The 25,777-nt window shown below is 39.1% G+C and overlaps 1 protein-coding gene across 3 annotated transcripts in view; it reads left to right on the plus strand.

Annotated features, from left to right (window-relative positions):
• Positions 1-25,777, plus strand: part of SEC24B (SEC24 homolog B, COPII coat complex component) — an 88,922-nt gene that overhangs the window by 59,388 nt on the left and 3,757 nt on the right. For all 3 annotated transcript variants that reach the window (XM_026659858.1, XM_026659859.1, XM_026659860.1), the window contains 12 exons: positions 3,092-3,210; positions 3,588-3,643; positions 3,991-4,197; positions 5,097-5,220; positions 6,171-6,329; positions 9,373-9,546; positions 11,119-11,229; positions 16,492-16,667; positions 18,659-18,796; positions 22,217-22,321; positions 23,376-23,468; positions 25,466-25,569. In XM_026659858.1, the coding sequence (XP_026515643.1) occupies positions 3,092-3,210; positions 3,588-3,643; positions 3,991-4,197; positions 5,097-5,220; positions 6,171-6,329; positions 9,373-9,546; positions 11,119-11,229; positions 16,492-16,667; positions 18,659-18,796; positions 22,217-22,321; positions 23,376-23,468; positions 25,466-25,569 (1,566 nt within the window). The remainder of the gene's footprint in view (positions 1-3,091; positions 3,211-3,587; positions 3,644-3,990; positions 4,198-5,096; positions 5,221-6,170; positions 6,330-9,372; positions 9,547-11,118; positions 11,230-16,491; positions 16,668-18,658; positions 18,797-22,216; positions 22,322-23,375; positions 23,469-25,465; positions 25,570-25,777) is intronic.

The following is a 25,777-nucleotide window of genomic DNA, read 5'->3' on the forward strand; positions in this document are numbered from 1 at the left end:
AAAGTGAAGAAAGGGGACGCTCCTTCCACAATCTCCAGCCACGGGGAGGCAGTGTGCTCCAAGACTTATAAACATGACAAGAAACCATACAGATACCAGGTACCGAGCCGCGCATGCCATCAGTGTCAGCATGCCTTAAGGTACGGGACACGCCCGCTCCAGGAAAGTCTGCCACTCCAGCATTGGTTCCCACTATGGAAAGTACCATTAGCACCAGGGTGTTGGGAAAGGTGCCAGAGCCCCAGGAACGCTTTGCCCTGGGAGAACCTTCTGCTACCATCCACCTGAGGGAGGCCAGATCTCCCATCCAGGACATGCTGCAGTCAAGGCATCCTTCACCACATCCTCCACTGGCCTACATGCTTCCACCAGATCCAGCGGTATCGCTGATGGAACTAGTGTTTGAGTTTTTGTCCTCTGAGGATTCAGATGAAGTGCAGGGATTGCCCATCCCTTACTGCCACTGTGCGGACCCAAAGATGCTGTCTACATTGTTGCAGTATCCTCCACTCTAAGCGCAGAGGAGTCACTGGTTCCCTACATCCTCAGGCCCATTGCAGCACCTCCGGACCCATCGTGCTAATACCCACCCTTGAAACCTGCCCATTCCGTATGGGAGACTTCATCTCTCTCCCGTCTAGAGTGCCCTTGAGTAGACACTCAGAGCCAGTCATGAAGAACCGCTGAGTCTCGTTCCGATGGTATCGCTGGAGCCAGGAGCGTTTTCCATCATAGTCATATGTTGCTGCAGTGACTTCGGTTTCCCACTAACCACCAGATGACTTCGGGTAATTCCAGAAGGGTAGGGTGGTGGATGAACTTCACATCCACCTGGAGGAGGTACAAGTCACGCAACATCAACTAACTCCTGGACATCCTTCACTCATCCTGGGTAGGGCTGCTCTGCTAGTCAGCGATGCCATCCTGCAAACAGCTCGAACAGTTTGTACTGTGTTTGTACTGGCTAAGGGGTCTGAGTTACTTTTCTCACCACCACCACCCCGCCCTCGCATTCCCTTATGGTACAGGCCATAACGGAGCAGTCCAGACAGCAGCACCCATGCTTCACTCCGACTGATAAGGAGAGCAAATGGTTGGAACTTCTGGGATGCAAGGTTGTCTCCTCAGCTAACCTTCAGTTCAGGATTTCAAATTATCAAGCATTGCTTGCCAAATAAGACTTCCTGAACTACAGCAAACGGGGATTTTGCTGAAAAACTGCTGCAACAAGATTGGGCCTGGTTCCAGTCAATCTTGGAGGAAGGCAAACTGGTGGCAAGGACAGCGTGTCAATCAGTTATAAACACAGCAGATACTTCAACATACTTGATGACTATGGGCATTGTCATGAGGAGGGAATCCTGATTTCATTCCTAGGTTTTTCCCAGGGAGGTACAAAATATTATTGAGGACCTCCCTTTTGATGGATCCCATCGATTTAATCAGAAAACGGACGATCTCCGCCACACATAGTTCGCTGAGTATCTACCCACCTGTGCCCAAGTGTAAATTCTACCACCTTCACAATGGTACAGGACTTCCCAGATTTTCCACCAGAGACCTTACAAACCACCATGCAAGCACCAGAAGACTCAACAGTCTCATCCTCCTGATCCACCTTCACAGCCTTCCTCATCACACATGCAACCCTCTCAGAAAAAGATATTTGAGGAACATTAGAGAGCTGCCAACCACCTCGTCTGCTACCATACAACCACCCCACCTCTTTCAGGGGTCATGTAGCACTCTTCTTACTAGGTTGGAGTGCAATAACAACAGACAAGTGAGCACTAAATGTCATCCACTATGACCATACAATTGAGTTCATCATGCTACCTCATCCTCCTCAGGGACCACTCCCCTGACAGCATCCTTGCCCTAGAGGTGGACTCCCTACTACCAAGAGGTGTAATAGAGCGGATTCCTCTGGACTGTCAAGGAATGGGGTTCTATTCAACTTACTTCAAAACCCAAGTTTTGCATGGAGAAAGCATGTAGTTTACAGCTCTCGATATGCAGGACATATCACATAGACATCCATCCAGCCTCCACAGGATGGGATCAGCACCCCTTCCACGAGAGCCCAGGCTTCAACAATGGCCATCCTCCATGATGTGCCACTTTCAAGACATATGTAGAGCGGCCATGTGGAGTTCAGTACATACCTTCGCTATGCATTATGCCTCGGTGTAGGACTCTGGATGGATGTCTCATTCGGCATGGATGTCCTCGCAGCCTCCTACGACTTAAGTACTGCTTGTTAATCATCCTCAGTGGAATACAGTAGGAACCATCACTTGAAGAGTAGGTTACTTACCTGTAACTGGAGGTTCCTCGAGATATGTGGTCCCTATCTGTATTCCACTTCCCACCCTGCTTCCCCTCTGCTGTGGATCTGTGCGATTTGCAGTGGAGTAGGAACTGGATACACGGTCAGTCTGCCCCACCGTTTATCACCCCGTCCGAAACCATGAGGCAAGGGCACATGCGTGGACCAACACACACTATTACTTTCAAATTCTCCATCTCAGGACACATGGTGCGCATGCGTAAACCCTCAGTGGAAAACAGATAAGGACCACACATCTCGAAGAACCTCCAGTGATAGGTAAGTAACCTCCTCTCATAACTGTCTAAAATAAGTAAATTCATTCTGTCTTAGGTTATTCATGCTAAAAGTATTTTTAACTACATTTAGAAAAATGAACTATGACACTAAGACCTTGTGTCTAGCTATACTGGCAAACTCTCCTAATGGAGATGCAGCTTCTGCCAGAAAAGAATTCTGTTGCCAGTATAGCTTAGCCCACTTCCCCAAATGGAATAAGCTATACTGGCCATCATAATTGCATCTACACTAGGGCTGTACCTGGCATACCACGTCAGTTAGAGATGTGACCTTTTCATACATCTAACTGACACATCTATGCCAGTATACTTTCTACTATAGACCTGGCCTAAGCAATTAGGGCCCAGTTTTGTCTCAAATACACAAGCATGGTTTCCTTTAACATAAGTGGAAGCTGCAGATGTGTATCTGAGAATCTGGATTTTTGGCTTTGTCTTTAATTTTTTTTTTTTAAATCTTAAGGCTGCCTGGAGATTCGAGAACAAGAATAGGATTCATAACATTTGACAGCACTGTTCAGTTCTACAACTTGCAGGAAGGTTTATCACAGCCTCAAATGCTGATTGTCTCAGATATTGATGGTAAGTAACAAGAAGAAAAGGAATCAAAAATATTCAAGAGTTTTTATTTCACATTTTTAAGGACAGATTAAAATCTGCTTAAATATGATGAATATGCATAGCAGCGTATTATAGTGATCAGTTAAAATAAGTTTACTTCGAAAATAAATTGCAAAATGCTTGGATCTGAAAAATGAAACTCTGATGTTAATGATACTGGCACTGATACAAAGCAGTCTTTGTATAAAATACATTTTGTATATACAACCGGGGAAAAAAACAAGGTTTATTCAATCCTTTTTTTTTTTTTTTTTTTTACAGTGCCACAGAGTTAGTATTTTGTGGTGTTTGTAATGTATTTTTATTCTTTAATGAAATTTGTATTTTTCCCTCCATAGATGTTTTCTTACCTACACCTGACAGCTTACTTGTAAATCTTCATGAAAGCAAAGAGGTATGATTGATCAAAAAAGTACTATTACATTTCATGGCTAAAATAAACATTTTAAAAATATATTTATGTAGTCTGCAGTTTAAATTCCATTGATTTCAAGTCTATATCCTCTATATATGCTTAAATCCAACATTTTAATTTTGCTGGAATTCATGATAGTATTGTAGTGTACAGTTGAAATCCTGTTTTGCTATTTTATTATTCCATTTAAAAAACTACATTTTCCATACAATATGTGTTTAAGATAAGCTGAAATATTCAGCACCAGGTGCTCATGCCATGCCAGTATAGCTTCTGAGAAATTACATCCCTATTTTGTCAATAATACCTTTCAATCTGTTTTGCAGCTGATAAAAGATTTATTGAATGCACTACCAACTATGTTCATCAATACAAGAGAAACACACAGCGCATTGGGTCCTGCACTTCAGGCTGCCTTTAAATTGATGTCTCCAACAGGTGGCCGCATATCTGTGTTTCAGTCACAGTTACCATCCTTGGGTGCAGGGCTCTTGCATTCCAGAGAAGATCCCAATCAAAGATCAAGCACAAAGGTACTATTAACTTTTTTCGATGGATCATTTATTATTATTGAAACTAAAAACTTGCAGTGATTTTCTAATCTAGTTTTACAAGCCACCTTTTGTGTTTGTTTACTGTTGCAGCTTGCTAGTTTTTAAATATCTCTTCAGCACATCTGTTAGTCTAATAAGAATTTAATTACAAACATTTTATGCACTATTCCTCTGTCTTTGAGGCAAGTGAGCAGATTGTTCCATCTTCCTTAGTCCAGAGTCAAACTGATAGTCAAACAGTGCTGAAAGAATAATACCACAAGTGCTTTTTATTTTAACTGTCTCCATCAGACAGGGGCTTAGGGGGAGGGATAGCTCAGTGGCTTGAGCATTGGCCTGCTAAACCCAGGGTTGTGAGTTCAATCCTTGAGGGGGCCATTTAGGGATCTGGGGCAAAAATCTGTCTGGGGATTGGTCCTGCTTTGAGCAGGGGGTTGGACTAGATGATCTCCTGAGGTCCCTTCAAACCTTGATAGTCTATGATTTCATTTCATTTGAACCACAGTGGACATCTTTGCCAAACCAGCAAGGATTCTGAAACATCAGTTCTTATCTTAATATTTTGTCACTTTATTTTAGAAATCCCATGAGTGTGCTGTAGTTTAAACAGCACATTGTTAGAACATTTATTTGTATTTGAACATATGTTTTCCTGAAAGGAAGATTATGCATGTAAACTAACAGGAGGTGCAGAGTAGGAAAAAAAAAAAATACTTTTCTACAAAAGTTAGTAAGCAACTACAAATGATTATTATAAGAAAATACTAAATATTGTACTTTTATCTTTTATACTGTTTCTATGTAATAACACATTTATTGTGCCCATGGTAGTATGCTCCCAACTTGTACTCTTTGCTGTATAATTTCTTTTACTAAAGGTTGTACAGCATCTTGGCCCAGCGACAGATTTTTACAAAAAGTTGGCACTGGACTGTTCAGGACAGCAAACGGCTGTGGATTTGTTCCTCTTAAGTTCTCAGTATTCTGACCTGGCTTCTCTAGGTAAGAAATGCTAATTTGTCTTTTTACTTGCTTCCACAATTTGTGCTTTAAACTCACATTAAAATCAAAACTCCTTCAGGAGCCCTTAAATTGTGTACATGGGTATTTTAGCACTTCCCTAAATATTCCTCTTCTGCTGTGGAGGAACTGACATGGAAACCAATAGGAAAGAACAAAGAGGGCAGGCTAGTGGTGTGAGAGTCAGCTTATATTCTGGTGCTCTGCCATTGCAGGAGATAGAAGATAGTCTTGTTATGTTCAGAAAAGAAAACAACTAGAGGAATGAGAGAGAGAGTAACTGAAGACAAGTTTATTAATGATCAGTGTAGAACATGGAAGAAAAGTATTCTCATCTAGTTTCCTAAATGTTAAACCAAAACATGTTACTACTGCACACCTGAAATCAGTTATGTCTACATGAATATTGCATGCCACATTGTGAACTGTACAACATTAAAATGCTTATTTACTTGTGTGTGTGTGTGTGTGTGTGTGTGTGTATATATATATATATAGAGAGAGAGAGAGAGAGAGACTGTGTGTGTGTGTGTATGTATGTATGTATGTATGTATAGTGGCTAAGATGACTCACTGTCCCCTTCCTGGTTCTTGGCCTGAGTAAGAAGTTGGGAACTGGCAGTAACAGAGATGGTTCAAATCAGGAAAATATAATAGGGATTCCAGCAAATTGGAACAGGCCTTACTCTGTTCAGGTGTCCTAACCTAACCAGGTGACTAGTGGTTGTAAGCCCCTTCTCCATTATAGCACCCTTTACTTGCTCTTCAAAAACCCTATGGACTAGCTACTTAAGGCTTAAATTCCAGTTTAATTTTTTTCCTTCATGTGCTAAACGATTATATTTCTTTAAAAAACAAAAATCAACTTATAAATCAATTGTATTACACCTATTCATATATAAATATTAACCATTTCTCTTTCTCCTCAAAAGCTTGTATGTCCAAGTATTCTGCTGGATGCATCTATTATTATCCATCTTTCCATCATAGCCACAATCCTGCTCAAGCAGAAAAACTGCAAAAAGACCTTAAAAGATACCTTACAAGGAAGATTGGATTTGAGGCAGTCATGAGAATAAGATGTACAAAAGGTATGGCTTACATCTTGGAATTGTTTTTACAAGACGTTTCAGATTATATATTAAGCTAGGGATTGCCTGCAGTAGATAATTGAGGTAAAGTGAGGCAAAATGTATTTCACTTTTTAAAAGGCTCATTTGAGAACACTGGTGTGTGAGCTGCCAGCTTTTTACTATTTTTAAATACAGTACGTACATCATTAAGCATTTGTACTTTGGCTCTCTTTAAAAACCTTAGGATAAAATATATAACCTATGCATTTTCTTGTTTTATATCAGCTAGAATAGTGGCTCACATTTAAGACCTTTTTCATGCCCTGAAAAAAAATCAGAAGGAAAATCCTGTTTGAATGCAATACCTCAGACATGATCCGCTGTGTCTACATTGCAATTTGCTAGGAAGAAACTTACAGTAGCTACTATAACTTTCTGCACAGCATACTCAAATGATAAGTTTTACACATATTAGGTAATTCTACTGGAACAACCAAAATCTTAGGCCTCAGGTTTCCCAGGCAAGAGAAGTTGTATCTGAGAAAAAAGTACAGCTTTCTTCCGGTCAATGTTTATATTATCACTAAAAAGTTGCTAAAGGTTTTGCTGTCCACCATCAGTACTATGGAAGAAGTTTTTTTAAGATAACATGATGAATTATAGATCCGATGGTTTCTCCTGTCCCATCACCGCCTTTTGCTCTGGGTTATTTGAACCAAAATAAAATCTACCTTGCATTGCATTCAGGGATGAACAGCCCTGTCCTCTTCCTCTGATGCAGCTGATGCCTTCACAACCCTTGTTGCCTATCACAAATCTTAAATATTATTGATAACCTTGCATGAGCCTTTCACGCTGGGGTGAATTTTGCCTAAAGTGTCAATTGAATACGTTTGAGATGCTCTGAATGGAGAAATTTTGCTTGCAAAAATTGGCCATTGATTCCTAATGTCACACTTGTTCATAACTTAAAACGAAAGGTACATTAATTTTAATCTCTTTCTAGGTATTGTATACAGTTGAATTCTCCAGCCCATATGTTGATAATTGATATGAAAAGTACAGTTCATCCTGCTTAATCAAAAATGTGGTGGTGCACAGGATGTGCAACTAAATGTAACATTTCTGTTGTCTAACTAGGACAGGTACAGCCTTCGATAAATTAACTAACTTGTTAGTGCCATCAAAAGTTTAATTAGGGCATCGGAATCATCTACATGAGTCAAGAAGAAATTAAATCCCACTTTGCCTACCCATTACTATGCAAAGTGTCTAATATTCTGAATATATAGGTTTAAAACTGTAACCTTTAGAGACTATGAGGTTAGGCTCCTTAATTTGTCTGGAATTAGTAATGCCGTCCCAAGGCATAGCCATTTGTCTATGTTGTTAAATGAATGCAATGACTTAACTCTGATGTTTTTCTAACTTAAAAAATTATGGAAGTGATGTTCTGCGGAGGCTCACTTGTTATGTAAATGAGACTCTCCACTGCCCTAATTGACCTATTTATGCATCAGTTGAGTACATTATATACTATGTCCTATAATTCAAAATGATCTGCTATATCATGGTTTATATCTGTGGAGTAGTAGTTAGAATGAAGGTTCAAAACTACTGTGTGATTCTGTAGAAATTTACAAAATGCTCAGTGAACATTTGTAACTAATGTTAAATTCCAGTGTGTTAAAATTAGGAACACTTTGATTTTATGTAATTTATTTTACTGAACTTGGTGATGTATGTCCTGTTTTTGAATGATTCTCATAAGTGACTGGTTTCTAAATGCATGGTAAGTAGTTTATTGCTGTGATATACATTCCTTTCTTCTTGCTCTGCTTCAGTCAGATTTCATTACTAATTAACTGTAAAAGCAGGAGAACAGCAAAACTTATACAATATTTTTGCTTACGCAGTGTAAAAAAAATATTCTAATAGTTCTGGTACTTAGTATGTGCAGACACATTTAATTCATTAATTGAGTGCTAGTCTCTAATATACCTAGACCATCCCTTTTTAAAATTAAATGACGAGAGACATGGTGCACAGTTTTATAAGAAGCGGGTCTTATGATTTCTTCTTTAGCTATACAGACTTGTAAGTTCAACATCTTAGCATAGTCAAAGTATGCATCAGCCTTTACGGCCAAAAATAATCTCCTGTTATTTATTTCACTGGTGGTATTTGTCTTTGCTTGAAGTGTTAATTGCATTTATAACTCTGATTGTAATTTTCTCTGACCAAATTGGCGTTACTTGTGACTTGATTCTTGTGGACACTGATCTATGCATTTTTTTAAATGTCTGGCAGCATCCGTTTTGGTTTTGACCATCATCTTCTGTACCTTTCCATACAGTGTCACCTCTTAGACTGAGCATCTAAAGTGGTTCTTCTGCCAGCTCTGAGCTATCTCCTTAGGAGTGGAGCTCCATCACAAATCAATTCTAGGGAGATGCTCACTCATCCACCCTCAACTTTTCCAGAAGCTTTGGCACGGCTAGGAGGAGGTGGGACAGGAATAGGGAGGGAGCGTCAAAGAACCTTTAGAAAAGAAAAAACAAAAGCAAGGTGGGGATACTGCAACAAGTTATATTTTGGAGAAGGCATGTAGTAGAAAGTTAGAGCAAATGTTAATACAAAAAGTAAATATACAGACTTAGGTCTTGCTGCAGCATCCACTTATGTGATTAACTTCAAGCATGAGAATAGTTCCATGAGCTGCTTGAAGTTAATCATTTGCGAGATTAGAGTCTAATTTTTTTCTTATAGTCCATCACTTCAAGTTTAAATGTTTGAGGTCAGGGCAGTAGTTTGTTTATAAAGAGTACTCAAAAATGGATGTAAACATGAATTTTATGAGATTATCCTTAAGTTTCTTACCATTATATACTGTAGTTATGCAGTCATTGATGAATTTGCATTAGTATTTAGAAAAATTAACTTTCATTACCCTTTTTGAAATAAAATTGGAGACTTTTGGTTTTTAAAAAGATCTAATTATGGAAGTTAGGTTTTTCATGTTGCTGCTATCCATATTTTAAATTATTTCATCTGCTTCTAGGTCTTTCAATACATACTTTCCATGGAAATTTTTTTGTGCGATCTACTGACTTGCTGTCACTTGCCAATGTCAATCCTGATGCTGGATTTGCAGTACAGATGTCCATTGAGGAAAGTCTAACAGATACATCTCTGGTGTGTTTTCAGACTGCTCTTTTGTATACTTCCAGCAAAGGTAACTGGAAAACAACCAACAATTTATTGCCTTATTTCTCCTCAAAATAAATCCAGCTGATATTTTTGAAGCAGCAGTATTTATTTCTATACTTAATTCTGTGACCTCTTAGGTATCTTCCCTCCCATTATTTCTTGATTTCTCTTTCTTGTCTTGTTGCGATTTATTTTCTGTTTTAAGGCAGTTCATCTTGCACTGAAATAAATGCTCTTGCTAGTTAATGATTCATGCAGAGGCCAATTGGTCATGTTCTTAATGGAACCATCAAATTGAGTACAGATTTCTTTCTTGCTCATGACAGTGCATTGTCTTACTACCAGGGCTGGCACCAGCGAAGGAAGCAGGTGGCTGGGGTGGCCTATAGAAAGGGGCGGCATTCCGTCCGTTGTTGGGGCAGCACATCCGGGTCTGCGGCGGCACTCCCTCTTCCTCTTCGGTGGCACTTCGGCGGCCGCTCAATTGGGTTTTCCTTTTTTTTTTTTTTTTTTTTTCCCCCTTTGCCGCTTGGGGCAGCAAAAAAGCTGGAGCTGGTCCTGACCAAGACAGCCTAATTAATACTTTTGACATTTTTATGCTAAGCTTGAAATGTCTTAATAGATCTGTACTCATATAGGAACCAATCCTGCAAAGTCTCACACACATGCTTAACTTTATGCACTTCAACTCCCTGTTGAAGTCAGTGGTACTACTTCAGCATGTACAGTTAAGCACACATATAAGTCTTTCCAGGATCAGAGGCTGTAAACTTTGTTGCAAATTAAAAAAAATTTTCCATATTAAATCTAATTCAGGTAAAACAAAATTTAATCTCAGGAAGTGAAAATTAATTTACAATTATATTATTATTATTTATCACCAATAATGTGCCTGCCACTGTATAGTTCACCAAGAGCTGAATACTGGCATTTTTACTCTGTGAATAGGCCCATTGAAGTCAGTTGAGCTTCTTGTGGAATTGGGTACTAAATTTGAGTACAGGTGGCAGAATCTGTCCCTGCCACAAAGACCGTATGGTTTAAAAGACAGATATAGAGAAAATAAGTTGCTCCTTCCTCTGGAGTGTGTCCTAAATCTCTTCTTCGGGAGCCTCTGTATATTACCATTGATGAGATCCAAAGGACCGGTGTGAATGTAAATTGCTTGTGAAGACCTAAAGAGCAAAGTTTTCTGAAGGTTCCAAAACCTTGTGGTGCAGGCATCTTGGATTCCAGGAGTGGGAATATACATAGGCACCTCTGGAAGATCTAGTTTATAAACCAAAGTTATTTACCAGAAATAGTTATGAGCTCAACTTTGACATTGCATTATGAAAGTAAGTTTTCTAGGGAGGATTTGAATGTAAAGATGGTGGTAGTTTTATGAAGTCGGATTAGGAGATTTCATGCATAGTAGACAGCATGTAAAAGATTTCATAGATGGGATGGGAGAAAGAACAATTGTGGGCATCAGGACTGATGCCACCAGTGGAGCAAAGGAGTCTGGGATGAGAGAAGGAATGCAGTAAACAATATCAATTGCCTCTTTCCTATCTGTGGATATTGCATTATTAATTTATTCATCATTTTGGTATAGGTGAACGGAGAATTCGAGTGCACACACTTTGCTTGCCCGTCGTCACTTCACTGGCTGATGTGTATGCAGGAGCAGATGTACAAGCAGCTGTCTGCCTCTTAGCAAACATGGGTGAGTATGGCAATAGGTGATCAAATATGTAATTGGCCAGGTTTGCAAAGGCCCCTTATGCACAACTTGATGGCACATCTGTGTTCATATGTAACACAATAACTTTTGAATGCTGCATCTGATCAATTCTCATATTCTAGGGAATGTTTTAGGCATCGGTAGCCAGAACCGATTTTGGGAGAAAAGGATGACGCATGGAGCCCTTGCCATCTGTTTAGCACAGCTAGAGTTTCAAACACCTCTGCAATTGTCTAGATCAAACTGGTTGATAGTAGCCCTAACACCTTCCTGCATAACAGTATTCTGATCTCATCTCTGTTCATCTTCCCAAAAGAGTTCAATATGTTGACACTCTAAATGACTTGTATCCCGAACAAATAATAAGTGGGGAGAGGAACAAGCACGGATGGAATGGGGGTGTGCACATATCCCCTGGCATGAGGGAGGGGAATTGGGGTGGACCCTGTTATGGGGTGATGAGGGAGGGCACAGAGCCCTTAGCATTGGGGGGATGGTGGGAGTAGGGGCAGAATAGGAGACCTTGGTCAAGGGCTGAAGGGAGTGGGGTGCACATAGAATGTCTGGCGGGGGGGATGCTTGTTTGTGGTGGGTGGGTGAGAAAGAGGGAAATTGGGGCTTACACAGAGCCGCAGCCATTGCAGGAGAATGGAGGACCTTGGAATGGGGGCAATAGGGAGTGCATGAGCCCCTGTCCTGGGGTGAGAATACGGACCCTGGTATATAAGGAGGGGGCGCACAGAACCCCTGGCAAAGGGGAGATTGGGTGGATTTCCAGGGAGTCCCTGAAAGGAGGGGACGGGAGGATGGCAACAGCGCTAGTGGGTGGAATGTAGTTTACAGAAGCTACGAAGTGTGCGACACCCTAGCATACTACATAAAAAACTACATTAAAATAACATCAGTTAAGAATTGCCAGATTTATGTATTCCCGCGCAACCTTAATTTGGCCCAGTGTACATCCAAACTGTGCACTGAGTGAGGCAGGGATGCGTGAGGAAGAAATAGTATGAGATAATAACGCATACATACCAGAGAATCAAATTAAGGATGCATAGCTAGCTGTACATCTGACATGTCCTTATTTTTGAGTCCTTCAGCAAAATGTTCTTTTAATGTAGCTTCCTAGTGTTTTCAAGGACAAAGGTAAAAACCAATTTTGTTATGTATGTTTTGTACGGCGGTAATATTGTCATCATCAGGGCTTGTACCCTGAACCTTTAGCATTGCTGCTTGACTTACAGATTAACTACGTGAGCTGACAGCAGAAGAAGGCTGTTATCCCAATGGAGGGTTGGTTGCTGGGTCCATATGCTGGGTCCAGAGGGCAGTAAGGAGCAGCCCAATTTGGTATTCTCTTCCTTATCTGTGGAAGTGGGAGGCTCTTGCCCATGTGGTACCCCAGGAGCAGGGTTAGGGGGAGACTGACTTGACTGTTCCTCCCCTTGGCAACTGGGGTAGCTCTGGCTTTGTATGGTGCCCTGTGGGGCTGGGCCCATACGCTGGGTCCAAGAAAAGAGGAGGAGTTTTCACTGTAGGAAGCCCAGCCTGGTTCTCTCTCCGTCTTCCACCACATCTGCACTGGCAGCTCCCAGGCATTCCCAGCAGAGTGTCTGCTGTCATTAGAATGTTCAGTGACTTTGGTAGGCTGCACACATTTTTCCTGAGGAATGAAAGTGAGAATCTCTTCCCATTTACTTCATTTGGAGTTGTGGGTGTTCAGTGTTTCTGAAAATCAGGCCCTAGCCTTTAATGATACGTATATTATAATTATGTTATAGTTTTATTATTGTTACATAATGTATTGTAGATTTATTATGGTGTCTTCACTTTGCCAGGGTGATGTTGGATAACTAATGCTTTCTGGCTTATGTTCACCCTCCTGCTATTTGTCTGTCTGTCTGTATGTAACATAACTATTTAGTCACTTCCAAAATGTCAGGGAATGTTCTAGGCATCAGTGGGTAGAACCTTATTGGTGAAAATTGGAAAAAACTTGATTCAGAGAAAAACTGTGGCCCCCAGATTGCCTTGTGTAGCAGACTGATGGTGATCTCTGGTGCCCGGAGATCTCTGGTGCTGCTGTCCATAGATATCAGCAGCAGCAGCATAACTTGCTGTCTGGGGAGATTGACTGTATCCTGGAGTCTAGGCTAGTGCCACGTCTATACTACTGACTTCTGCTAGTCTATAGTTCTGTTGGTCAGGAGTGCAAATAAGTGTGCAGCAGAAGCCCCTAGTGTGGACACAGCTATACCAGCAAAACTGCACTTTTACCAGTATAGCTTTTTTTGTTCCTTTCAGGGAGTGACTTTATTATACTGGTACAAAGCTGGTATAGCTGCGTCCACCCTAGGTGTGTTTTGCCAGTATAGCATACTGGTATTCCTATATGGGTGAAGGGTTGCTATTGTAGACCTAGTCTAACAGAAATGAGAGCCCTAGAGAGAGGGCTATTGTGTGGCATGCTGAACAGAAAGTGGGGATCCAGAGAGGGAGGCAGAAGCAGCTGGAAGGATGAAGTGATGATGGGGGAAGCAGGGATCCAGAAAGGGGTGGGGAGTGGAGGAGGGAGCCCAGGTTCAGTTTCTGAAGTGTGAAGAACAAGGGAGCTCTTAGTGCAAGGGCTGGAGAGGTATCCATAAGCCCCATAACTCACTCTCTGCTTCCCTCCAGTTCTCATGGTCCCTCACTATACCAAATTGCTGAAGGCATCCCATGCTGCTGTCTACACATTGCAGGCAGCAGCTTCATATGCTGCTCTCTCTCACTGCGGGGTGTATAGCTTGGCCTACAGAAGAAACAAAGTGTGACCCTGTAGTATAGAGGTAGTCAGTTATTTTTTTTGTCGAGGTCCACATTTCTTGTCAAGGTCCAGACTCCAGGGAAAATCATTTAAAAAAATAACAATAGTAGTAAGTAAATAGATTTTGGGGTCTGTTCAAAAGTGTGTGGCAGTTCAGATTTGGCCACAGTCCATCTATTGCAGGGGTCAGCAACCTATGGCACGCATGCCAAAGGCAGCATGTGAGCTGATTTTCAGTGGCACTCTGCTGCCGGCCTGGGGTTCCATCTGTAAATGTCTTTCTGTTTTTTGCAGTGCACTGTGCAGTCTTGTAGCTTTGGCTGTAACACCTGGTCTAATTTCAGTTGCTGATGACTTATGACATGCAGGAGACGAGGCTAAATAAGCTGGTGGTCCTCTCCGGCCCTGGACTCTCTGGCTTATCTGGCCCCCATCACTGCAGTAGCTGAGCAATTCACTATTTTTAAGACACTTACCCTCCCAGCAGCCATATGGGGCAGGGCAGTTGTTCCCATTGTACAGAGGGAAAACTAAGGCACAAAGGAGACATCTACACTATGATAAAAAAAACTCACTGCACCAAGTCTCAGCCTGAGTCAGCTGACTGAGGCTTGCAGGGCTAAAATTAGCAATGTAGATGCTGCGAGACCTTTTCTGGGATCTCAGAGCCTGAGCATCTACATCATTCTTTTCAGCCCTGCAAGCTAGAGCCAGCTGCTGGCCATTTATAGCAGCGCAGACATATCTAAACAGGCTGAGTGACTGGCCCAAGGTCACACAGGAACCCTGTAGCAGAGGAAGGCAGGGGCAGTGAGTTGTATGGGCCCATGGTGCCCGGGCTCCAGGAATATTCAGGGCCTGGGGGCCCAGCTCCACCAGTGTTCGGAGAGGTTAACAACTGATCATTCAGAAGCCTGTGTGCAGCTTAAAGTATCCAAATACGTGCCAGACATTGGAAAACTCAGCAAGGAAAAGCAAGGGCAAGGATCACACTAAACTGTTAAGATCTGCATTTTAATTTAATTTTAAATGAAGCTTCTTAAACATTGTAAAAACCTTATTTACTTTACATACAACAATATATATATATATATAATATAGACTTATAGAGAGAGACCTTCTAAAAACGTTAAAATGTATTACTGGCATGTGAAACCTTAAATTACAGTGAATAAATGAAGACTTGGCACACCACTTCTGAAAGGTTGCCGACCCCTGGTCTATTGATTACCCTGCTGTAGTATGTACTGTGTTTCATACTAATGGTCTACTAAACAAATTGTATTGGGAGAAGCTAATAGCATTTCACTTTTATAGATGCTAAATTCACATTCAGTCTGTAGATGGCTTCCTACAACCAAAACATATTTACGGCCCTGGCATTGCAATCAAGGAAAAGTTTAACTCTAGCTGCTTCAGCAAAACAGATCAACATTTCTCTTACTACAAAAGCAGACCTCCCAATAGTCCCATGTTTTGCCTTGACCTACAAAACTCCCTGTACTGTGGGCTAACTAGACTCAGCTCCCCACTCCAGGCATTGCGATCTGCTTCTCCCTCCTATTCTCCCTAATCCTCCCTCACAGCCCCTCCCCTCCCTGTTCTCCAGTTTGCGCCTCTGTCTGGCCTTTTCTGGCACAGCTGGACTGCTTTTGCATTTTAAGTGTAGACAGGCCCTTAGGAGGCTAAGGGCTCTGAGTCATAAGGATCCTAAAACTCTTTCTGGTTGTGTAATTTGATTTTTAGAATTATGAAAGATTTCTGAGTACAAAATGTGACTAAAAATTGAAACCTGTAATATGCAGTAAATGGGAATATCGAGGAGCATTTGAAGTGCAGATAGCCTTTAAAAATAAACAGAAAAGATAAACATTTCTCAGATTTCTCATTCAAAGACATTTGGTCCAAACTGCAGAGGATAAAGGGAGAAGCTTCTGCTGAAGTTGGCATTAGTCCCTTTTTAAAGTGGAATGAGACCTACGATGGCAGTCTTCCAAAGCTTGAAACTTAATGTATGGTGTATTAGAAAACAGTTGTCATGCCTTTGTTTTTGACAGACATCTTCATTTTTTCCTTTCACCCAGAAGCAATGACCATCAGCTGTTTGCCACTTCCTTACCATTGTCATTTAGCACAGAGTGTTCTTTTTTTCTATTGACTGCTTCTGAATCAATATTCTTTTTCTTATCACAATGTCAAAGCTGGCACATAACGGGGGAATAATTGCTCTGTAGGGTGACCAGACAGCAAGTGTGAAAAATCGGGACGGGGGTGGGGGGTAATAGGCTTCTATATAAGAAAACGCCTCAAATATCGGGACTGTCCCTATAAAATCAGGACATCTGGTCACCATAGCTCTGTTCTTAATTATTCTCTATTTCCCCAATAAGATTCAGCAATTAAGGCTTTTATTTATTTGTCTCCTTTTAATTCTGCAGCTGTGGATCGGTCAGTTTCATCAAGTCTTTCAGATGCAAGAGATGCCTTAGTGAATGCTGTGGTAGATTCACTGTCAGCATATATCTCAACTGCCTCAAACCTGCAGCAATCCTCACTGATAGCACCAAATTCCCTCAGACTGTTTCCTTTATATGTTTTGGCTCTTCTCAAACAGGTACTTTATAATATAGTGTTGTTCGTGTTGGGCATCAAATACAAAGCAGTGTTTTTCTTTAAGTCTTCAGCTTTAAGGCAGGCTGTAAACATTGATTCATAGTCTAGCTTCTTTCCCCTTTTGATGTAGACCCTTTTGTTAAATTATTGTGAGCTATCCACTTTATTTTTGAAGAAAGTATCCTTGTACATAAATTGTTGAAGAGTTCATTTGCATGAAAAAGATGTAGCTAATGATATGTCATCAGTTCCTGACTAAAATTTTCAGGGATCCATGGCCGCAACCGCGTTATATGCGAATTCGTGCTATATAGAGGCGTGTTCTAGCGAGGGTCCGGTGAACTTCATATCGATTTTGTTTACACTTTCATTTCATAACAAAAATTAGAAAATCAATGTTGTAACCATTAACATTTCTAAAATTTGGGATTGAATCAGTCTTGCTTGAAATTCTGTCTAGAAGCAATTTATTTCTTTTTTCTCAATTTCAAGCAAATAAACTAAATACTCTCAAACATGTGTGACCAATACCTGAGATCTCTAAAGAGAAATGGGTAACATCAGATGTCAGTCTCGCGTGTGATTAAATGAGAAACTGATGATGCAAGTTAACACTATGTATTTGTTAAGTAGGGTTTCACGTCAAAGAAATGCTTAATATAGCACTAGGTTTACAAACACTTTAAAATGTTTACTTTTGAAAGTTTTTCATTTTAAAATAAAAGCAAAATCTTATTTAAAGGGTGGAGGTAGAAAGAGCACTTTCCTCGGGCCCTGATCCCAAAAACAGATCTTGGCTTAAGATGAAAGATGTTCATATTTAAAGCTTGCATAGCCTGTACAACATTTTCCAAACAAAAGGTCTCTGTCTAAAATTAAAATTAAATAGTAAAGTGGAATTTCTTCAAATCAGAGGCTCATAAACTTTTATCTACTTTGAGGCTCACAGATAGCCCAGGATCAACATAGGACAGTGATTAAGGGTACCCTGGAAGACTTAACAAACAAGAGCAACAAAATTGGATATTTTAGCACAAAGACACATAGATGACATTGCTTTAAAAGTAACAGCAGCTGGGGAGATTAACAGAAAAATATTTTCTTTCTCATTTAGAAGCCCAGTGGGGTACAGAAAGGACAGTGGAAATATTTGAGAAACATGACAGACCAAAGAATTAGAATACTTTACTTTAAATTCATGTTGGAGCAGAAAAGATACAGATCCAGTAAGGTCTGACTCTATTGTTACAGAGACTTCTGATTGAACATGGGCATTGCCCTACTGGATCAAACCATTCCATTTAGTCCAATGTCCTGTCTCTAACAGTGGCCAATGCCAACTGCTTCAAAGAAAGTTGCAAGAAATTGTGCAGAAGACAGTTTATGGATTAACCTGTCCTCAAGGAAAGTATTTCTAATCCCCATTTGGTAGAGGCTGGTTTGTGTCTAGAAACATGAGGATTTATGTCCCTTCCAAAACTTTTGGTTATTTTTTAATCTTTACTACTGTAAATTTGGATATAATCTTGTTATCCAAGTAAACATTTAATTCTTTTTTTTGACTCCTACTAAGATCTGAGCCTCATTGATATGTTGTGGCAATAAGTTCCACAACCATAATAGTTGTCATGGATAAAGGTAAGGAAAATGATGGAAGCAACAAAATATCATATCATGCTAAATGGGGAAAACAATCTTCCTTTTGGTCGTTGTCATCCTCTTCATAAGCAGAGGAAAGATGATTGGATTTAAAATGCATCAAATTTGCCATTCAGGTTAAACTTGATTTGTTGGATATTTTAGAATATTTTAATGCCAATATTTCGTTTTGAAAAATTAAGTAAGTTTTTGCCAACTGTATATCTGAGAGATTCATAACAGGATTTTTTTTTTTTTTTTTGGCCAGTGCCAAACCAACATTTTACCTCTGATTTGTTTAAAAGCAATACAAAACATATAAAAGATGCCTAATGTCAACATACTTTCTTACAGAAAGCATTTAGAACTGGCACTAGCACACGCTTGGATGATCGTATATATGCCATGTGCCAGATAAAGAGTCAGCCTCTTGTTCATCTGATGAAAATGATACATCCCAGCTTGTACAGGATAGATAGATTGACCAATGAGGTACAGTATAAAACCATTTCTTATGGAATAAATTATTTAATTCTGAATAAAATAGAATATCTATTGAACCTACTGTAGTGTTGCACCAGCAGTTCCTGTAAAAGTTTTGGGTGTAATTTTAAATATTTACTTCTACTGTGCTTGCCATGGTAAAATACAATAGATAAAAATATCCTCCAAAGGTTTGTCTCAGTGATTGTGGTACTCTGTCATCATCAATTTATATAAAGAAGAGCAGATAATATCCATTAGGTCTGTTACTAGAGGTTAAGTTCTTCTAGCCGTGTGGGAAGGATGAATAAAGTAGATATGCTGGGGAGTTTTAATTTGTATATACAGGTGGATGAAGTTATTTGGCTCAGAGTGGAATGATAAATACTTAGCTGGTTTTCCATTGTGTATGGATGAAGTGGGATGTTGGTATGTCTTTTCTTGGTGGTTTGGGTGTGAGGTGAGTGGGATTCTTTTAAAACTACATGTACAAAAACATTAAGGTTTTTTGCTGACTGTTAAAATGTAGATGAGGTATAGTGATTGGAAGTAATGGGGCTTTTAATTAATAGAATGGGCATTACTCAGGATCAAAGTTAACCATGCGACAAAGAGTCCTGTGGCACCTTATAGACTAACACAAGTATTGGAGCATAAGCTTTCGTGGGTGAATACCCACTTCGTCAAAGGCATGCAGAAGTATTGACGCATGCGTCTGACGAAGTGGGTATTCACCCACGAAAGCTTATGCTCCAATACGTCTGTTAGTCTATAAAGTGCCACAGGACTCTTTGTCGCTTTTTACAGATCCAGACTAACACGGCTACCTCTCTGAAAGTTAACCATGTTTGCAGAACCATAAAGTCTGCGTTTTAATAACTAATGCCACAATAAAAGTTTGTCATTTATGAATTTACATCCCTAACTCTAGTTTAAAAGTTTTATTTGTTTGGGAATATTCTTTAAGTATTTTAAAGAGCATTACATAGTAACTATTTTTATATGGTCATTGAATCTGACTAGTTTAGCTGACAAATTTCTTGCGAGCTGTTTTGACCAGTGCTATTTCAAAGTTTGATTAATGATTTTAAGGAAGCTAAATTTACTTTACTCTGGTGTATGAATTAATCGGTGTTTCTGGCACTTCACACACCCAATTAACTGTCTTACAGTTTCTTTAAGCAAGCCAATCCAAGTTTTGTTTCTTTTGCTACTGACACTGAAACACCTATAGTCAGCATATTTGTATGTTAAGCTCTTAGTGTTAATGGAAACACATCGGCACATCTCATTGGAAAATCCAGTTCCTAGTGCCAAAGGATTTTAACCCACTTGTCTCTTGCAGAACTATATTTTTAAAACAGTCTGGTATTTTTGTTCACTGGCAGAAGTTAATTTAAATATTTCATTCTGCATAGCATGGGTTTGCCAGGGTATTTCCTCAGTTCAAAATATTTACCGAGTAGTTGCTTTGTTTATTTTTTTATTCTTATTGTCCTAACAACATTTTTTAAAGGAAACCTTGCAGAGTTGAGCTATATTAGAAACAGCCAAAAAGAGGGCCTCTTCAAACCAATTAATCCCAGTTTTTCTTTGTTCATTATAGTGATATCATGTTTTCATAACTTATGACATGTCACAGCTCCTACTTATGGGTCATTAAGAAAGTCATTTGAGCAGGGAAAAACTTCGGATAGTTTGGACTGACAACAGGACAGGCCTGTTGTTCAAGGATCAAGATAAATATAATGCACCTTGTCAACTTGTAAGCTGGAGAAAAAAAATCTTTCCTGATCTTTGCAGAGATCAGCTTATGCTATAAGCATTACATTTTGTCCTTGTGCCCATTGACACATGCATATATGAACACAGATTTGGCCCTGAAGAACGAGATTTAGTTTCCTTTATTGTCTTGCCTTGCATAGCTACCATGTTAATAGTGTTATTCTGTAACTTTTAAAATGTGCCCATACTGTTTCTTGATGACCTCTACAACCATGAATACCATAGGTTGATTACATTTTGCCTAAATCAGTGTTTCCTGTAGTTGGTTTTAAATTTCCTTTGAGTTTCAAGGATCAGCTTTCTTGTTGCTCATCATAATTGTGTACAGCGAAGTCTCTTCTAGCTCTTCTTCTTCCAGGCTATATCCTATAATTCTCATTTTCTTTTTATGTACAAATCCCACAAGACCACTAATGAGTTGTATTGTATTTCTGTGGACTTTTAAAATCAATGCTACATTTTTTTGAATATAGTTATCATAATTCAGTCCAGATGTGGGCATGTAATCACGTATGTAAATTTCCAAATTCTTCTGTGCAGAAAGGTCCATGCGTCCTTAAAATAGATCTTCAGCATTGGGGCAGACAGTCACTGGCAAGGTGATCCAACTTTTGTAGGCCTGGCAATTGTATTCCTCCTCAGCTGCAGATAGGCTTTTAAACAACCTCCCTGTTGTTTAAAGCAGAAACTGCAACAAAAAAAATTGAAAATGCAGGACAGTTTGGTCAATTAGGCCCTTTCAGAACTGTGTAGCCAACGCCCAAGATTTGTCTGAGGGCCTTGTTAGCTGCTTTAACCTATATGCCAGTCATGGTTATGACCAAAAGGGGATTTCTGCTATCTGGGAGTGACAATGTAGTACACTTCTGTAGAGTAGAATTTTAGATGGTTCTGCTCTAATAATGTTTCTGTAAGATAGGAGGATGGTGGCAGACAATCTGTGGCGCTTTTGCCGTGGCTGTTTGTAACTTATTTTCATTAGATATCAGAGGTTAGGTTTCTTGGCTTATTTTTAGGTTTAGAAGTTGCAGGATGAGAATCCACTTAGGGTACGTCTACACTACCCGCCGGATCGGCGGGTAGCAATCAATATATCGGGGATCGATTTATCGCGAGTAGTGTAGACGCGATAAATCGATCCCCGATCGCTCTCCCGTCAACTGCTGAACTCCAGCTCGGCAAGAGACGGAAGCAAAGTCGACGGGGGAGCTGTGGCAATCGACCCCGCGCCGTGAGGACGCGAGGTAAGTCGAACTAAGATACGTTGACTTCAGCTATGCTATTCTCATAGCTGAAGTTGCGTATCTTAGGTCGATCCCCCCTTTCCTCCCAGTGTAGATCAGGCCTTAATGTAATATGTATATTTGTAACATATAAATTATATTACCACTTACATAATCATCTTTTGATCTATATGGAAGAAAGATCTATATGGAAGAAAGATCATCATTAGTTTTAGTAATTCACATTAGAAGGACCTAAGATAAGGATAAATATGACATTTTGTTAAATGAGACCCTCTGCAAGATATAACTAGAAAACTTACAAGTCTCTTTTCTATTTTCTCAAAAACTAGTTACGCTTGATGCTGCTGATTATATGTCCTGTTTTATATAATAGGTTTTCTGTAACTCTTTATTACAGGGTGCAATACATGTTAATGACAGGGTTGTTCCTCAACCTCCTCTTCAGAAGTTGTCTGCAGAGAAGCTGACAAGAGAGGGAGCTTTTCTTATGGATTGTGGATCAGTAAGCTACCTGTTTCAGTAGCTTTTATCTGATATGAATAAGACAAATATGTTTCACTTCAGACTTTTAATTGCAGCTAACTCATCGTACCAATACTCTGTAGTTAATCGACCTTAGTTATTCCAGGATTCTAAATTAATGTCTCAAATGAGAACCTTGAATGTCAGCATTGAATTTGCAAATGACTGAAATATCTAGTTTTGTGATAAATTTCTTAAACAAGCATGGATATTAATGTTTTAAAGGTTAATTTTTCATATTACTCTGCATGTATACCAATCAATGTTAGTTTAAATTGTCCTTCCTGAAACTTAAGGCTTTCTTTTTCAATTGTTTCCTTAATGATGTTTGTTGTTTTGAACTGAATGCACCAGAGTCCCAATCTAGCAAATCACGTATGCTCATACTTGTGTGATTGAAAGCAGGGCTACAGACACAATTGAAGAAAATAGTTTTCTACTAAAGTACCATAAGAAAGTATATTTTAGTCTTGTTATCTGGAAATGAAGAAATTTGAACCCTGTACGTTTAAAGTGTTCAGCATGACTGATGAAGTAGCATTTTCCTGCAAATGTCACAACTATTGACCTGCTTAATCTGAATAATTTGAGAATACTTCTTTAATTTCAAAAAAGTTTTCAAAAAGTGTTTGTACTTACTGTAGTTTCTTAGATGCTATTTAATGATGTAACTGTAGATGGTGCCAATTGATTAATAAGGCAACCGTATGAAACATTGTCAGTAGGAGAACATTTATTGAAACTGCTCCTATTGCTGAATATCAGCTCGTTTGAATTAGAAATGTATTCTGATAACTTTAGTTCCTTGGCAGAATTATCAAATTCTGTATGAAGTTATCAGATTTTACATGAAACCTCGCAAAACCAGAAAAATATCGTGCTAAACATTTTAACCCCAAAACAAGTCAAAATCACTAAAACATTTCATTTAATTTCTAAATCTAAACTCCAAGACAAATATAACATGAAAACTCAATACTCTAAAATATATGCAAGGCATTTTCTTCGCTAAAATTGATTTTGGTCCTTTACAGATATTTTACATTTGGATTGGGAAAAGCTGTGATAATAGCTTCATAAAAGATGTGCTCGGATACCCTAACTATGCATCTGTACCACAGAAACTGGTAAGTGTTTTAATGAGCTATGGAATGTAATACATACATTGGCAAGTAATCTACGTTCTCCCTTGTATTGGCTGTATCAAATTATGAAACTGAATTAGATTTATTTTATTACATTCATAATGCTAATACCCATTTGCCAGCTTTGTCCAGTCTTTTAAACATATGTTTAAAGAATGTGGGGCACCATAAAATTGTTTAAATTGTAAAATTAGTTTAACTAAAGCACTAAAAACAAAAATACCAAGGGATTCATGTAAGCAGATTAAAATAATCATGAGATTCTGACTCAGCTGTCAAAAATGAAGGAATCCAGAATTAATATCAGAACTCTTCCAATCATAATTTACCCTCTTGAGGTAGTGGTGTTTGGAGAGTTGATATTCTGTGAACTCAGTGTAGTTCACAAGATCTACAGTACAACAGATAATGAATAAAGGGTTGAATTTAAACTTTACTGAATTTTCCTAGCTTTGGTCAATTGTAACAAGGACGCCAACTATTAAAAGTCACTGGGACTTGACATTCCCTGAGATGCTTTTGAAAATCTCCCCCTAAATGTATTTGATTCAGACAGTACTAAGATTTTATTTCCAAAAAGTCAGAAGACAGCTTTTTGTTTTGAGGACCGAGGGACCTTATTAAGATACTGTACTGTACAAAAAAATCTGAACAGAATTGTATTCAGGTAGAACTAAATGTTAGATACTGTAGAAACACACAGGAAAACAGGTCCTGCCCTAAAGATTACAATATGAAGGACAAAAAACAGATGTTTGGGGGGGGGGGGGTGAGAAGTGAAGCATGCAGCAGAGTGGTCAGAGTGAAATTGAGCACAAAAACAATGTTAGTTCCAAGTTTTTAAAATCTATTTTGCATGTGTAATCTAGTCCTAACTATCCCTCTACTCAGCCATAATTAGTTGGCAATTGTAGGTAGAAGGGGGTTTTAAGGATGGATTTGAATGAAGAAAGGGTAGTAGTATCTTAATAGAGGAAGATAGATGGTGCAAAGATAGCTTTATTATTTTCAGTGAAAAAGCAAAGGGGTGATGAATTTATGATAGGGAATGACTGGCCATTACAGAAATGTAAGTGAAACTTTTAAAAATATAATTCATTCTATCCATTTACTACAGAGGACAGTAATTAGTTTTAAAACTGTAATCTGATAAATGAATTTTGATCCCATGTTAATTGCCCCATAAACTAAGCAAGCCTCAAAGGCAGTATGATCAGTTCAGGCAGAATGAAGCATCTTTCTTTCGCTGCTCAGCAATGATCGTGCAGCCAATTAGATAGACGAGTCCAATCTTTGTGTTGAACTTTGGGGGTTGCTGTTCAGGGCTAGTTTGTGGTGGTGGTATGTATGTGGGTCTCTTTAGGGCTGTAAAAGTAATCCTGAGGACAGTGCTCGGGAACTTTTGTGTGGGGAAGAAGTTAAAATAATGCATTTTGGGGAGGTGGAGGAGGGAAGGGAAGGTAAATTGTGAATACAGTTAGGACAGAATTTATCTACATACTGTTATTTTTATAGGCCTGTTTCCTAAAATGTCTTGTACTTCAAATATAGTGATTAATTTTATTTAAGGATGAAATCTTTGCACTTAGGCTTATCAAAGAGAAAATGCATATGTAATACAATTCATAGTAAATGATTTTGTAGGATGAGATTGGACTGTTTCCCTTGTGGATCATGTCATGACTGACATCCATCTTCTCCCAAACCATTTTTAACTCTTATTCATGTACCTATTTTACTAATTGGTTTCTTTATATATATATATATACACCCATTCAGTACCTAGAAACATAATGTATAAAAAATGGCTGTTTAATTTGTCAGTCATCCACGGTTGGGGAGCTTTACATGGGATTTATTTTTAGAGTAATTGTTCCAGCCTACCATTGATTTATTTCTGCATGATTTATTTTAATTTGTTAGGGTTATATTTCCTTGCATTATAAAACTTTATTTTTCTAATTACATTTTTCAACCAGACACAACTTCCAGAGTTAGATACACTTTCTTCAGAGAGAGCCCGATCTTTTATATCCTGGCTTAGAGACAGTAGACCTTTAAATCCAGTTCTTCAAGTGATAAAGTAAGTATTTTTACAGTTAAACTTTCTGTAATCTCATCTTTTATACATTTCTGGGGAACAGAATTAGATTCCATAATAGCAGCTCTCAAATCCTGATCCTGAGAGATACTGAGTGCCCTCAACTTCTAATTGAAATAAGTGGGAAGCAAAGGCACTCAGCACATCCTAGAAGACGTTGAGCACCTCACAAGATCAGGCCCAGTGGTAT

The sequence above is a fragment of the Terrapene carolina genome, unplaced genomic scaffold (genome assembly GCF_002925995.2).
Source record: "Terrapene carolina triunguis isolate 2854851 unplaced genomic scaffold, T_m_triunguis-2.0 Scaffold706, whole genome shotgun sequence".
In the NCBI taxonomy this organism is placed as follows: domain Eukaryota; kingdom Metazoa; phylum Chordata; order Testudines; family Emydidae; genus Terrapene; species Terrapene triunguis.